Here is a 14,659-nt window from a genome sequence, read left to right as displayed (position 1 = left end):
GTTTTGCAACTTTAATTTCCTGGATATAACTAATTCAGAGGACATGTCCTAGACCCAGCATATAAATGCAATTGCAAAGAAAGAATGGCAGCATCTTTACTTCCTTAGGAGTCTGCAGAGATCTGGCATGCCATCAAAAACTTTGACAAACTTCTATAAATGTGTAGTAGAGAATGTATTGACTGCCTGCAGTATGGTGTGGTATGGAAACAGCAATGTCTTTGAACAAAAAAATCCTACAAAAGGTACTGGATTTGGCCCAGTGCATCACAGGTAAAGCCCACCCAACCATTGAGCACATCTACGTGAAATGCTATTGTAGGAAAGCAGTTTCCATCATTAGAGATCCTCACCACCCAAGCCATGCTTTTTTTCTCACTGCTGCCATCAGGTAGAAGGATACAGGAACCTCAAGACTCGTACCACCAGGTTCAAGAACAGTTATTACCCCGCAACCATCACGCTCTTGGAACAAAAAGGGATAACTACCCTCACTTGCCCATCCATTGAGAGGTTCTCACTTTAAGGGCTCTATCTTAATATTTCACGTTCTTGTTACTTGTTATTTATTTATATTTGCGTTTGCACAGTTTGTCATATTCTGGTTGATCCTTCATTGATCCTATTATAGTTACTATTCTATAGATCTGCTGGGTATGCCCTCAGAAAAATTAACGTCAGGGTTGTATGTGGTGACATATATGTACTCTGATAATAAAATTTACTTTGAACTTTAGTAATCTGTTCAGTTGTATGGACCATTATAATCAAGACAAATCATTAGCCCAGCCCTTGGAACTGCATCCTTTCCAAGAAGGTAAGAGTAAGATTAGTGTCTAATTACATCCTCAGACTTGATTATATTCACCCATCCCAGCATGCCTGGATCAGATGTGCTGATTCCAGTTACTTCATAAAGTTTCATATTTACTTTAAAGTGGATATTTGGAAAGTTAAGTTTAAGAACATTACTGAGTATAACATAACATATTTAAGGGATCTAAATATTTAAAGGCCCTGTAATTCTTTAAGAATAATTTTGTCTTAATAAATGAATTTAATTTTAATTTGCAGGGTTTGATGCACAGTATGAAAGAGTCAAAAGAATTGAGCCAAACTGCTTGTGACCTTAAATACTCCTATGACAAAAGAATGAACCAGCATTTGCATCTTGCCACAGATTCTCAAACTTCACATCCATTCCAATCCCAGCAGAAACAACCTCCAGTTTTGTCGCAACTTTCCCTCATTTTCCAGAGCTCTCATGCAAATGATGAGTCTGGCAAAAAACAACAGAGTGTCATTCAGTCCACTGGGCTAACAGTTGGGATGAAACCTGTGCCTTTGGTCAATCAGGGAAGGAAAGAATCTTCTCCAAAACCAGCTGGTGCTTTACCTGAACTTAAGGCAGGGAATATATGTGTTCCTGAAGAACTGGGGTCACCACATGATCTTCGTTTGAAGCAGGCAAGTTGATGCAATTTCAATAATAATGATTTCGGTTCTTAAAAGCAACAAACTTTCAAACTAGGCCAAAGCTCATTATTTAAGCCACAGCCAACTCTGGAAAGGAGAGAATGAATGCTAATTTGATAAGATACAGCACGGTATCCAAAGTCCATATTTAAAAAGCTTTGAATTGAGTTTAGAGCTGATGCATTAATTTTTATATGTTAAATAGAGTTATATAAAGTCATAGAGCACTTCAGCACAGAAACTGACCCCTCATTCCATCAAGTTGATGACTTTTGGAAATCCCCATATTTTGTTATTGGTTTTCAGATTTATTGAAATATTGGTACAGGTAGATATTCTTATTTAATTTGTGTTAGTGTGGATCTTATGAAATTATTTTTGAACATGTTATGCAATGACACCTGAAAGAATCATCATAGATCTGTTAATTTGTCATACGACTGCATCTTTTGCAATATTTATGTATAGACACTGTCAGTGCTATCTGTGTAATAGTTTAGAAAAATTCTCTGTCCTCTGGCACTGAGTCTCACCCTGTGGTGCAGAAGGGTGGGACGGAGAAGAGGAGAGCTGTTGTCATTGGAGACTGTATAGTCAGGAGAGCAGACAGGAGATTTTGTGGACGTGAGAAGGACACCCGCATGGTTTGTTGCCTCCTGGGTGCCAGGGTCCGGGATGTCTCTGACTGGGTGCACGACATCCTGGTATGAGAGGGAAAGCAACCAGAAGTTGTGATACAAGTTGGGGCCAATGACATAGGCAGGAAGAGGGATGAGGTCCTGAAGTGTGAGTTTCGGGAACTAGGCAGAAAGCTGAAGAACAGGACCTCAAGGGTGGCGTTCTCAGGATTGCTGCCAGTGCTATGGGACAGTGATGGTAAGAATTGGAGGCGATGGCAGTTGAATGCGTGGCTGAGGAGTTGGTGCAGGGAGCAGGGTTTTAGATTTTTAGATCATTGGGATCTCTTCTGGGGAAGGTGGGATCTGTACAGATTGGATGGGTTGCACCTGAACTCGAGGGGGAGCAATATCCTTGCAGGTAGGTTTGCTAGCATGGTTTGGGAGGGTTTAAACTAATTTGTCAGGGGGATGGGACCCAGAGCGATAGAGCAGTGAAAGAAATGCATGGAGTAAAGCCAGATCTAACATACAGAGAGGCTTTGAGGAAAGAGAAGCAGAATAAATGGTGTAAGGACAGTAAGGTAGAAGGGCTGAAATGTGTGTACCTCAATGCAAGAGGCATCAGGAACAAAGGTGCTGAACTGAGAGCTTGAATACATACATGGAATTATGATGTAGTGGCCATTACAGAGACTTGGCTGGCACCAGGGCAGGAATGGATTCTCAATATTCCTGGATTTCAGTGCTTTGAAAAGGATAGAGAGGATGGAAAAAGGGGAGGAGGGGTGGCATTACTGGTCACGGATATTATTACAGCTACAGAAAGGGTGGGTAATGTAGCAGGATCCTCTTTTGAGTCAGTATGGGTGGAAGTCAGGAACAGGAAGGGAGCAGTTACTCAATTGGGGGTATTCTATAGGCCCCCTGGTTGCAGCAGAGATACAGAGGAGCAGAATGGGAGGCAGATTTTGGAAAGGCGCAAAAATAACAGGGTTGTTATCATGGGTGACTTTAACTTCCCTAATATTGATTGGCAAATGATTAGTTCCAAGGGTTTAGATGGAGCAGAGTTTGTTAAGTGTGTCCAGGACTGATTCCTGTCACAGTATGTGGACAGGCCGACTGGGGGAATGCCATACGAGATCTAGTACTAGGTAATGAACCCGATCAGGTTACAGATCTCTTAGTGGTTGAGCATCTGGGGGACAGTGACCACTGCTCCCTGGCCTTTAGCATTATCATGGAAAAGGATAGAATCAGAGAGGACAGGAAAATTTTTAATTGGGGAAGGGCAAATTATGAGGCTATAAGGCTAGAACTTGTGGGTGTGAATTGGGATGATGTTTTTGTAGGGAAATGTACTGTGGACATGTGGTCGATGTTTAGAGATCTTTTGTGGGATGTTAGAGATAAATTTGTCCTGGTGAGGAAGATAAAGAATGGTAGAGTGAAGGAACCATGGGTGACAAGTGAGGTGGAAAATCTAGTCAGGTGGAAGAAGGCAGCATACAGGAGGTTTAGGAAGCAAGGATCAGATGGGTCTATTGAGGAATATAGGGAAGCAAGAAAGGAGCTTAAGAAGGGGCTGAGAAGAGCAAGAAGGGGGCATGAGAAGGCCTTGGGGAGTAGGGTAAAGGAAAACCCCAAGGCATTCTTCAATTATGTGAAGAAAAAAAGGATGACAGGAGTGAAGGTAGGACCGATTAGAGATAAAGGTGGGAAGATGTGCCTGGGGGCTGTGGAAGTGAGTGAGGTCCTCAATGAATACTTCTCTTCAGTATTCACCAATGAGAGGGAACTTGATGATGGTGAGGACAATGTGAGTGAGGTTGATGTTCTGGAGCATGTTGATATTAAGGGAGAGGAGGTGTTGGAGTTGTAAAAATACATTAGGACGGATAAGTCCCCGAGGACTGATGGAATATTCCCCAGGCTGCTCCACGAGACGAGAGAAGAGATTGCTGAGCCTCTGGCTAGGATCTTTATGTCCTCGTTGTCCACGGGAATGGTACCAGAAGATTGGAGGGAGGCGAATGTTGTCCCCTTGTTCAAAAAAGGTAGTAGGGATAGTCCGGGTAATTATAGACCAGTGAGTCTTACGTCTGTGGTGGGAAAGCTGTTGGAAAAGATTCTCAGAGATAGGATCTCTGGGCATTTAGAGAATCATGGTCTGATCAGGGACAGTCAGCATGGCTTTGTGAAGGGCAGATCGTGTCTAACAAGCCTGATAGAGTTCTTTGAGGAGGTGACCAGGCATATAGATGAGGGTAGTGCAGTGGATGTGATCTATATGGATTTTAGTAAGGCATTTGACAAGGTTCCACACGGTAGGCTTATTCAGAAAGTTAGAATGCATGGGATCCAGGGAAGTTTGGCCAGGTGTATTCAGAATTGGCTTGCCTGCAGAAGGCAGAGGGTGGTGGTGGAGGGAGTACATTCAGATTGGAGGATTGTGACTAGTGGTGTCCCACAAGGATCTGTTCTAGGACCTCTACTTTCTGTGATTTTTATTAACAACCTGGACGTGGGGGTAGAAGGGTGGGTTGACAAGTTTGCAGACGACACAAAGGTTGGTGGTGTTGTAGATAGTGTAGAGGATTGTCAAAGATTGCAGAGAGACATTGATAGGATGCAGAAGTGGGCTGAGAAGTGACAGATGGAGTTCAACCTGGAGAAGTGTGAGGTGGTACACTTTGGAAGGACAAACTCCAAGGCAGAGTACAAAGTAAATGGCAGGATACTTGGTAGTGTGGAGGAGCAGAGGGATCTGGGGGCACATGTCCACAGATCCCTGAAAGTTGCCTCACAGGTGGATAGGGTAGTTAAGAAAGCTTATGGGGTGTTAGGTTTCATAAGTCGAGGGATAGAGTTTAAGAGTCGCGATGTAATGATGCAGCTCTATAAAACCCTGGTTAGGCCACACTTGGAGTAGTGTGTCCAATTCTGGTCGCCTCACTATAGGAAGGATGTGGAAGCATTGGAAAGGGTACAGAGGAGATTTACCAGGATGCTGCCTGGTTTAGAAAGTATGCATTATGATCAGAGATTAAGGGAGCTAGGGCTTTACTCTTTGGAGAGAAGGAGGATGAGAGGAGACATGATAGAGGTGTACAAGATAATAAGAGGAATAGATAGAGTGGATAGCCAGTGTCACTTAACTTTGTATTGCTGGCTCTTTATTCAATGTTCTGTTTATTTGCAGGAACTATTTAAGCAGTCGTTTCCAGCACAATTAAAGAAACAACAGGAGCAGTATAAGGCCCAAAAGAAGGCAGCAGCAGGCAGTAACAAGAGCTTCCAGACCCCTTTGTCTAGTCCAAAATCTGCTGCTAATTCACCAGCACACCAGAAGCTGCCTCCAGTTGATGGTAACCAGTCAAGCCCCTCGGTAACAAGTGCACTTGTGCAGCAGCAACCTAATGGAGTAATTCAGAGTGTCATTCAGGAAGCCCCTTTGGCACTTACGACCAAATCTAGAACCCAAGTTAAGAATACGGATAAAATGATTACAAACTCTGACAGCAGCGCACCCTTTTCACCAGTTCCACTAGGTACTAATTTAAAGAATCATTCGGGCAATCATGTGACACCGGTTCGACATTCTACCTCTCCTGTGTTATCCCAGAGTTCTGCCAATGACAAATCAGTGAGCATCAAGGTCACTGCACCTCTTCAGCAGCAACATCAGCATCTTTCTGCCCAATCTTTGGCTGATCAGTTCAGAGGGAATGATTCCGATGTTCCAAGTAGCAAGGACTCTGATGAGTCAGATGAAGATGATGATGAAGAAGATGATGATGAAGATGATTCTAATAACAGTCAATCAGGTTAGAATTTTAAGACTTGCTTTAAGACTTCCAATAAAGTGTTGGCACTAAATTGTTTAATAGTGCAAAATGGACAGTGCTGAACTACAGCCTGCCTGCACATTGAAACTAGAAAATACATGACCTTGACTTGGATTTCCTCACTTCACACTGTTCTGAGGTGAATTTCACCTAATTGTGCCGACAGCCTTCTGCCAAGTTTTAAAATTGGTTAAATTCTATTCAGTATTTTTTCTCCCACTAAGTTTTCTGTTTAAATGCAGAACATTTAATTCCCATAATCCAGTGTCTTATCTTAAATACCTTTTTAACCGAATGACTGCAATATTCGTAGCTGTGAATTATCTTCATAAACAGTAGTGTGCAAATTGTAAAATGTTAACTAACACGTTAGTGCAATGTTACAGTGATGCTGTGATATTCCTTGCTGCCCGTCATCAAATACAATTGATTTATATAGATGGATTCATAATTTTATCCATTATTTATTGTACAGGAAGTAAGATGGTAGCTGTATTTTTTTTTCTTTATTCCTATACATTGCATTAGGAAAGCAACATTCTGTTTCAATGCAGCCTTTTGCCACATTTTTTGGCCTGACTTTATTGAGTTATTGAAGAACTGAATTGACTTTATTTTTTACATCCTTCACGTACATGAGGCGTAAAAATCTTTGCATTATGTCTCCATCTAAATGTACAATGTACAATCATAGTAATTTATAATAACTTATAATAAATGGAACAGTCAATGTAATATAAAGTACACTCAAATCAGCGTGAGTTAATCAGTCTGGCCTGGTGGAAGAAGCTGTCGCGGAGTCTGTTGGTCCTGGCTTTTATGCTGCAGTACCGCTTCCCGAATGGTAGCAACTGGAATAGATTGTGGTAGGGGTGACTTGGGTCCTCGGTGATCCTACGGGCTCTTTTTACACGCCTGTCCTTGTAAGTGTCCTGAGTCATGAGAAGTTCACAACTACGGATGTGCTGGGCTGTCCACACCACTCTCTGCAGAGTCCTGCAATTAAGGGAGGTACAGTTCCCATACCAGGCAGTGATGCAGCCAGTCAGGATGCTCTCAATTGTGCCCCTGTAGGAAGTTCTTAGGATTTGGGGGCCCATACCAAAGTTCTTCAACTGTCTGAGGTGAAAGAGGTGCTGTTGAGTGGGCAAGTGACCAAGTGGTTAAGGCGTTCGTCTAGTGATCTGTAGGTCGCCAGTTCGAGCCATAGCTGAGGCATCGTTTTGTGTCCTTGAGCAAGGCACTTAACCACACATTGCTCTATGTCTGTGTGAGGAGTGGCGCGCCACACACTCTTTCGTTCTAGGCCTTGTAAGGCATGAAAATGCACGACACTGGCCTCTTAGGCCTGAGTCGACGATCCCTCCCTCCCTCCCTCCCTCCCCCACCACACAGCTGGTGCTTACAGACCATGTGAGGTCCTCAGTGAAGTGGATACCGAGGAACTTAAAGCTGTTTACTCTCTCAACCCCAGATCCATTGATGTCAATAGGGGTTAACCCGGCTCCATTCCTACTGTAATCCACAACCAGCTCCTTTGTTTTAGCGTCATTGAGGGTGAGGTTGTTTTCTTGACACCACTGTGTCAGAGAGATGACTTCTTTCCTGTAGGCCACCTCGTTATTGTTTAAGATAAGGCCAATCAATGTAGTGTCGTTGACAAATTTAATTAGTGGATTAGAGCTGTGGGTGGTGATACAGTCATGGGTATACAGGAAGTAAAGGAGGGGACTCAGTACACAGCCCTGAGGGGCTCTTGTATTGAGAGTCAGAGGGGTGGAGGTGAGGGAGCCCACTCTAACAACCTGCTGGTGACCTGACAGGAAGTCTGTCCAGCTGCACAGGGCAGGGTGAAGGCTGAGGTCTCTGAGCTTCTTGTCAAGCCTGGATGGAACTATGGTGTTGAATGCTGAACTGTAGTCCAAGTACAGCATTCTCACATAAGCATCCTCCTCCTCCAGATGCGTAGGAACGGTATGTAGAGCAGTGGCTATTGCATTGTCCGTTGATCGGTTGTGTCAGTAGGCGAATTGTAAGGGGTCCAGTTTGGGTGGTAGTAAGCTGCAGATGCAATCCTTGACCAGCCTCTCAAAGCATTTGCTTATTATTGAGGTGAGTGCAACAGGACGCCAGTCGTTTACCTTGGTCTTTTTTGGATCAGCCATGATGATATGGCAGAGCAGACTCAATAGGCCAAATGGCCTAATTCTGCTCCTATATCTTTGGGTCGTATGCTGTTTAGTTTTTTTGTGAGGAATAGTTCCCCTCTTGTAACTAGTCATAAATAATGCCAAGATGATTAATATCAAGCTACATCAGTCCTGCTAGTTCACTTCTAGCAATTCCAGGGCTCTAAAACTCATCGCATTTCTGTAAAGAGGCATGTTCTTTAAAACAAACTTGGGTTACCTTTGTTGGCACTTTATTTCCTTTTTTTTTGTTGCTGTGTGGTGTTTGTTTGAGCTGTTGATATCATGCTTTCCTGCACTCAGTTTTACTGAGTACATCATAGGAATAATCAAAATAATTAATTAATAATCTGCAAAGAAATTTTTTTAGTCAGAGGGTGGTGAATCTATGGAATTTGTTGCCACGGGCAGCAGTGGAGGCCAAGTCGTTGGGTGTATTTAAGGCAGAGATTGATAGGTATCTGAGTAGCCAGGGCATCAAAGGTTATGGTTTGAAGGCGGGAGAGTGGGACTAAATGGGAGAAAATGTATCAGCTCATGATAAAATGGCGGAGCAGACTCGATGGGCCGAATGGCCTACTTCTGCTCCTTTGTCTTATGGTCTATTTATTTCCCCAGCTCACTATTGGCCTAACATCGACGACTTATCTGACTAGGCACTTGTAAAAACTGTAAATGTAATCATAACTGGCTGTATAGATTTGAATAAGAATCCACAACCTTTAGAACATTGCAAAATGTGTTCAAAATATTTGTTATACTTCAGGGCTGAGAGTGAGGATTTGAAAGATATGAAAAGTGTATATTAACAGAAAGGACTTCTGATGTATGGTCACTTTGTGGAGTTCGTAGGCAGCTGAATGAATGATGTCTGATACGTTTTTTTCATGGTGACCAAATGTCAACTTTTCTATGATGAGGAATGTCTGCAGCACTTTTCCAGACAACTGTCTAACAGAGCAGCCAGATTCAATGATCTTATAATATATTTAAATGCCTTCAGTGATGTTGAGCACTTTTAAGGACTTTGCTACCAATTAAATATTTTGCATATCAAGTGGATGTCACATGTTTTGTCCATAGTATGGGTGTTGTCTCTTGCAACTGTAGTTCAAGTTATTGCAGCAATTGACAGATGTAGAGCTTTTTGATTTCTCTAAGAGGCATATCCAGGTGTCAGAGCTATTGATTCTCATAAACTGACATTTTGTGCAAGTATAACACTAAGTAGAGGAAACCATTACTTTGGTATTTCAGTTAAATGAAGGATATTGCTTGTTGCTTTATGATAATTTCAGCTTCAGAAGAACACAGAATTTGCTCTACAAGATTAGTTCTTTTTAAACATGAAATTATAAAGGCTTAGCAATATGAAAACAAATGCATTAAACTGCTTTAAAAAAGCCTAATTTTAAAAGATGACTTACAGGTCATTAACCTCAGGTGATACTGAATTGAAGGGAAAGGCTTGACTTGTTTGATTCCAACCATTCTGAATTACTGAGATTCCTGCTTGTGTATTGTAGAACAATCGGCCTCTGTACATATAAATGCCTTACGCCAGTGTGTGTAACTATCATGCTTTCAGCTTGAACTAATTAGCAGTAATCACTTTCCATCCACTAAGTGCTATGAAGATCAAGGGGGAATGTAAGAAATAATTTGTAGCAGGAGACGTACTTCATGTTCTCCACACATTAGTTTTTATTCTTCAGGTTAGAGTCATAGAACAGCAGAGAAACAGGGCCTTGGCCCATCTAGTCTGTGCTGAACCATTAATCTGCCTAGTCTCATTGACCTGCACCCAGACCATATCCTTCCATACCCTTCCCATCCATGTATCTATCCAAATTTCTCTTAAATGTTGAAATCAAATCCGTATTCATCACTTCCGCTGGCAGCCCAATCCACACTCTCATTACGCAAACATGAGGAAATCTGCAGATGCTGGAATTTCAAGCAACGCACATAAAACTTGCTGGTGAACGCAGCAGACCAGGCAGCATCTCTAGGAAGAGGTACAGTCGACGTTTCGGGCCAAGACCCTTTGTCAGGACTATCTGAAAGAAGAGCTAGTAAGAAATTTGAGAGGGGGAGGGGGAGATCCAAAATGATAGGAGAAGACAGGAGGGGGAGGGATGGAGCCAAGAGCTGGACAGTGGATTGGCAAAAGGGACATGAGAGGATCATGGGACAGGAGGCCTAGGGAGAAAGAAAGTGGGGGGGAGCCCAGAGGATGGGCAATAAAGGATGGGGTACGAAGGGTAGTTGGGGCATTAACGGAAGTTAGAGAAGTCAGTGTTCATGCCACATTGGTGAGGCCTAATTTGGATTAGGCCGACTTTGTGTGCAGTTTTGATCATCTACCTACAGGAAAGATGTAATTAAGATTGAAAGAGTACAGAGAAAATTTACAAGGATGTTGCAGGGTCTGGAGGACCTGAGTTATAAGGAAACATTGAATAGATTAGGACTTTATTCCTTACAACGTAGATATAGAGGGGAGATTTGAGAGATATACAAAATAATGAGGGGTATAGATGAGGTAAATGCAAACAGGATTTTTCCACTGAAGTTGGGTGGGACTACAACCAGAGGTCATGGGTTAAGGGTGAAAGGTGAGAAGTTTAAGGGGAACATGAGGGGTAACTTCACTCAGGGTCGTGTGTGTAATAAGCTGCCAGCACAAGTGGCACATGTTGAAATCGAGCTCACGTTTAAGTGAAATTTGGATAGGTACATGGATAGTATGGGTATGGAGGGCTCCGATCCCAATGCAGGTCGATGGGAGAAGGCAGTTTAAATGGTTTGCCATGGACTAGATGGGCCAAAGGGCATACTTCTGTGCTGTACTTCTGTATCACTTTAAGCATGTGCTTTCTCTGCAATCACCTATGCCCCTATACCCAAAATGTTGAAAGCGAAATTTGTGCTCAAACCAATCATATCAGTTCAGCATTACATAGCCATACTTGACACTATAATTCTGTGAACCCTGCAAATGAAGATCTCAAACTTTAAAGTTATAACTTCAAAGTAAGTTAACAATATTTTTGGTGAGTGACGTGAGTAATGACATCAGATTTATTACAGGCTGCACATGAATTTAGGAAATCCTAATATTAATTTTTCTGCCAATTAGAGGCTGACAGTGACTCAGAGACAGAAACAGATGGATCTGACAATGATATTAAGGAACAAGATGAGCTTGAAACAGAAAATGAAGGAGATGAATTTCCTCATAAATTCAAGAAAGCTACTTATTCAAGTCGTGCTGCTTGTAGCCAAGCATCCCATTCTACACCAGTTGGACTCAGTGTAATGAAGACTTCAAAGTCATCATCTAGTCCACTGCCATCAGGATCTACAACACAGACTTACAGAGGAACTCCAACGTCTTCATATGGTCCACCTACACCGTCTGGTAATACTTGCTTTTTCCACGTGATCTACTTGTTGCTTTTCCTCTTTTCCTGAGAATTTCTTCCTGGAATATGTTATTAAATGAGATAAAAGTAGCTAGTATTTGCAGAGCACCATTAATATTAGTAAACGCCACTTAAAGGGAAGATTATCAACAAACCTGACAGAAAGCCATGACATCAGTGCTTAATGATTGGAGCTAAATTCAAAGGAATGTCATAAAAGATGAAAAAATGACAGGGAATTTCAGAGTTGGGGAATTCCAGAGCTTGGGAAATTAATAGTTGTAGATCAGGGGTTTCTAGCCTTTTTGATGCCATGGACCCCAACTATTAACTGAGGGGAGCTATGGACCCCAGGCTGGGAACCCCAGTTGTAGAGAAACTAAATTTAAGGGATGCCAGTAGTCCTGTTTGGAGGGTTATAGCTGTAAGAGCAGTCATTCCAACGTTTCTGACTTCTGTAAAAACTTACCTCATGCCAGTCCAAAGTGGTGAGGAAGGCCAGACTGCTAACTCAGAAAATAGCACGTCAATTGGTGGTGCTTGTCGGATTGATTCTCTATTGTCAATTTCCCTAGTGCTACTCAGTATATTTGAACTGGTATTGTCCAATGGGATGATAACAAGGAGGCATGCACCCTTAACATAATAATTGCTGAAGGACAATGCCACAAAACAGGAGAAACTGTAGGCACATCCCAATTCTCCTGGAGAATGGATGAAAGAAAGTGGTATATTTAGGAAGCTTGGATTTTGAAAAGGCATTTAGTAAGGTAATATATAACTTCTAATATACACAGCTTCTTTCCAACTGTAAGACTGCTGAACGGATCCTGACCCGGATCTGGGCCATACCCTCCCAATATCCGAACCTGCATCTCGGTTTTTTTTTTGTACTACCTTACTTTCCATTTTTCTAAATTTTCTATTTATGATTTATAATTTAAATTTTTAATATTTACTATCGATTTGTAATCCAGGGAGCAGGAAGCACAGAATCAAATATCGCTATGATGATTGTACGTTCTAGTATCAATTGTTTGGCGACAATAAAGTATAAAGTGTTACTGTAGAAGATGGAGGCTTGTGGGGTTGACAAAACATGTTGCCATGGCTGAAGTCCTTGAAGCAGAAGACACGGTTAGAATAAGTGGGTCATCTTCAAGCAAGCAAGGTGTACCTGATACAGACCTTCAGGCAGTGTGAATGTTTCAGCTATTTACAATCCTTATTAATAAATAATGAAGGGTCAAATGCAATAGATCCGCATTTGCTGATTGTTTAAAGATGAGCAGGAAATTAATTTGCAAGAAGAACACTGTCTAAAGGGGTGTAGAAAATGTGAAATAATACTATTTGGCTGGAAGTTAGAAACAGTTAATATTCTTACACCTTTTAAATAATGGTCAGAGATAATCTGGATGTCTTCGGGCATGCAACAAAGTTAGCATGCAGGTATGGTTGCGACATGAATATGTAGATGTTGGAAATCTGAGGGAATAATGCAAAATGTTGGAAATACTGGGCCGATTCATGAACATCTGTGGAGAGGAAACTAAAGTCAACTTTTCAGCTCAATAGCTTTCATCTGAGATAACAAAGTTAAAAAATGAACATGTTTTAAGTCACAGGGAAAGGGAAGAAAATGAGGAAACAAGAAAATGTAGGCAAAAGTAGAAAGGAAGGAGACTTGGAAATTGTGTGTGCAGTCTGAGGCAAATCTTGTTCAATGAAGAATACGAATTGATAGGCCTAATACTGAACATCCTTAAAACCAATGTCTTCTACCCACCCTGTACCAATTGTGTAACAGTTCCCATTACTAATTAAAATTCATGGTGAGATCCTGGAAAACTGGGATCTTACCGTTATCTTGAGAGTCAGCTTACAGGAAAAGCAGGCACTGATGACAGTGTAGTAAGCTGCACTAACACGAGCATAGCCTTTGATTGTTGGAGGGAAAGGGTGCGAGAAGCTCTAGACCTCAGATCCAAGGCAAAACTCATGGTCTACCAGATAGCAGTAAACACTGCACTCCTATATGTTTCTGAACCCTGACAAGAAGTACAGAAAGATAACACCAACATCATCTCTGCAAACTTGTCCCATTAAATTTACTGGAGAGATGAAATGAACCAACGTCAGCGTACTCTCCCAGGCCAACACCTCTAATACTAAAACCAGGAGAGGTCACTTTCTCTCTTTTGACTGAGTTGGGCAGGCAGCAGTGTCTGTATGCTCGACACTGGGCTCATGAAATAAACACTTTGTAATGTCCACTATTGAGGGAACCAAGTTATTGGAGAAAAAGGGTCAACAATGTGCCCAATGCCTCCTTCAAAAATATGTAATTCTCTTACAGTGTAAATCCTCAAGATTAATTATCTTGAGAAGTTCTTTTCCTGTGCTATATCTGTACTTGACTTAATGGTTTGTAAACAACTTTGCTAATGTCTGAGTCTTCATATGGAACTACTAAAGTGAAAGTTATTCTTTGTTTGACAAGAATGCAACAGATTCTCTGTCCAACCAAGTACAAATAGTGTGCTACTGTAGGAATGTAGCATGGTAAATCATTAAATAATGAATGAACAAGGTTTGAATTTTTTAAAAAAATCATTTAAGGCATTTTAAAAATTAAAATTCTGGTGTTTTGGACTAAAGATCTTTTGTTTGCTTGGTAGAAATGATTTCATCAGGTTTTGGTGGGGGGAGGGTGTGTTTCCGTTTGTACTTGGTCTTGCTGTGTTTCAGTTTGTACTTGGTCATTGTAAGTTCTGTTGGTCTGATAATAAATGATGAATTAGCAGTGTGAAACTTGATTCTTTGAGGGACAAGACTTATCTCTAACAGCTAGTGACCAAGAGTATGTTTACAATCTCAAATAAAGGAAACATATCTCAGGAAGGTTATGTTTGAGGCCATCAGTAAGTTGTATCTTTAATTTATGTCGTTTACTGAATATCTGTATTTCTTGGTTTTTCTCTGTTACGAAGTACTTGTATTTTAACTTTAAGAGATCAAGAGCAAACATCAGCGAGATATTCAAGATGCTAGGTTACTAATGAATAAGGGGTCTAATTACTTACCGGTGTGTCTTA

At 41.5% G+C, this 14,659-nt stretch overlaps 1 protein-coding gene across 13 annotated transcripts in view; it reads left to right on the top strand.

Moving 5' to 3' along the window:
- The window catches only part of baz2ba (bromodomain adjacent to zinc finger domain, 2Ba), a 252,745-nt gene that overhangs the window by 123,358 nt on the left and 114,728 nt on the right, over positions 1–14,659 (top strand). For 12 of the 13 annotated variants that reach the window (XM_072261994.1, XM_072261996.1, XM_072262001.1 and 9 more), the window contains 3 exons: positions 1,075–1,467; positions 5,299–5,923; positions 11,276–11,557. In XM_072261994.1, coding sequence (XP_072118095.1) covers positions 1,075–1,467; positions 5,299–5,923; positions 11,276–11,557 — 1,300 coding nt within the window. The remainder of the gene's footprint in view (positions 1–1,074; positions 1,468–5,298; positions 5,924–11,275; positions 11,558–14,659) is intronic. The other variant, XM_072262004.1, reaches the window with a different exon arrangement.

Source organism: Mobula birostris, chromosome 6 (genome assembly GCF_030028105.1).
Source record: "Mobula birostris isolate sMobBir1 chromosome 6, sMobBir1.hap1, whole genome shotgun sequence".
In the NCBI taxonomy this organism is placed as follows: domain Eukaryota; kingdom Metazoa; phylum Chordata; class Chondrichthyes; order Myliobatiformes; family Myliobatidae; genus Mobula; species Mobula birostris.
Note: the sequence above shows the minus strand (reverse complement) of the source record. Positions and strands in the feature narration are given on the sequence as shown.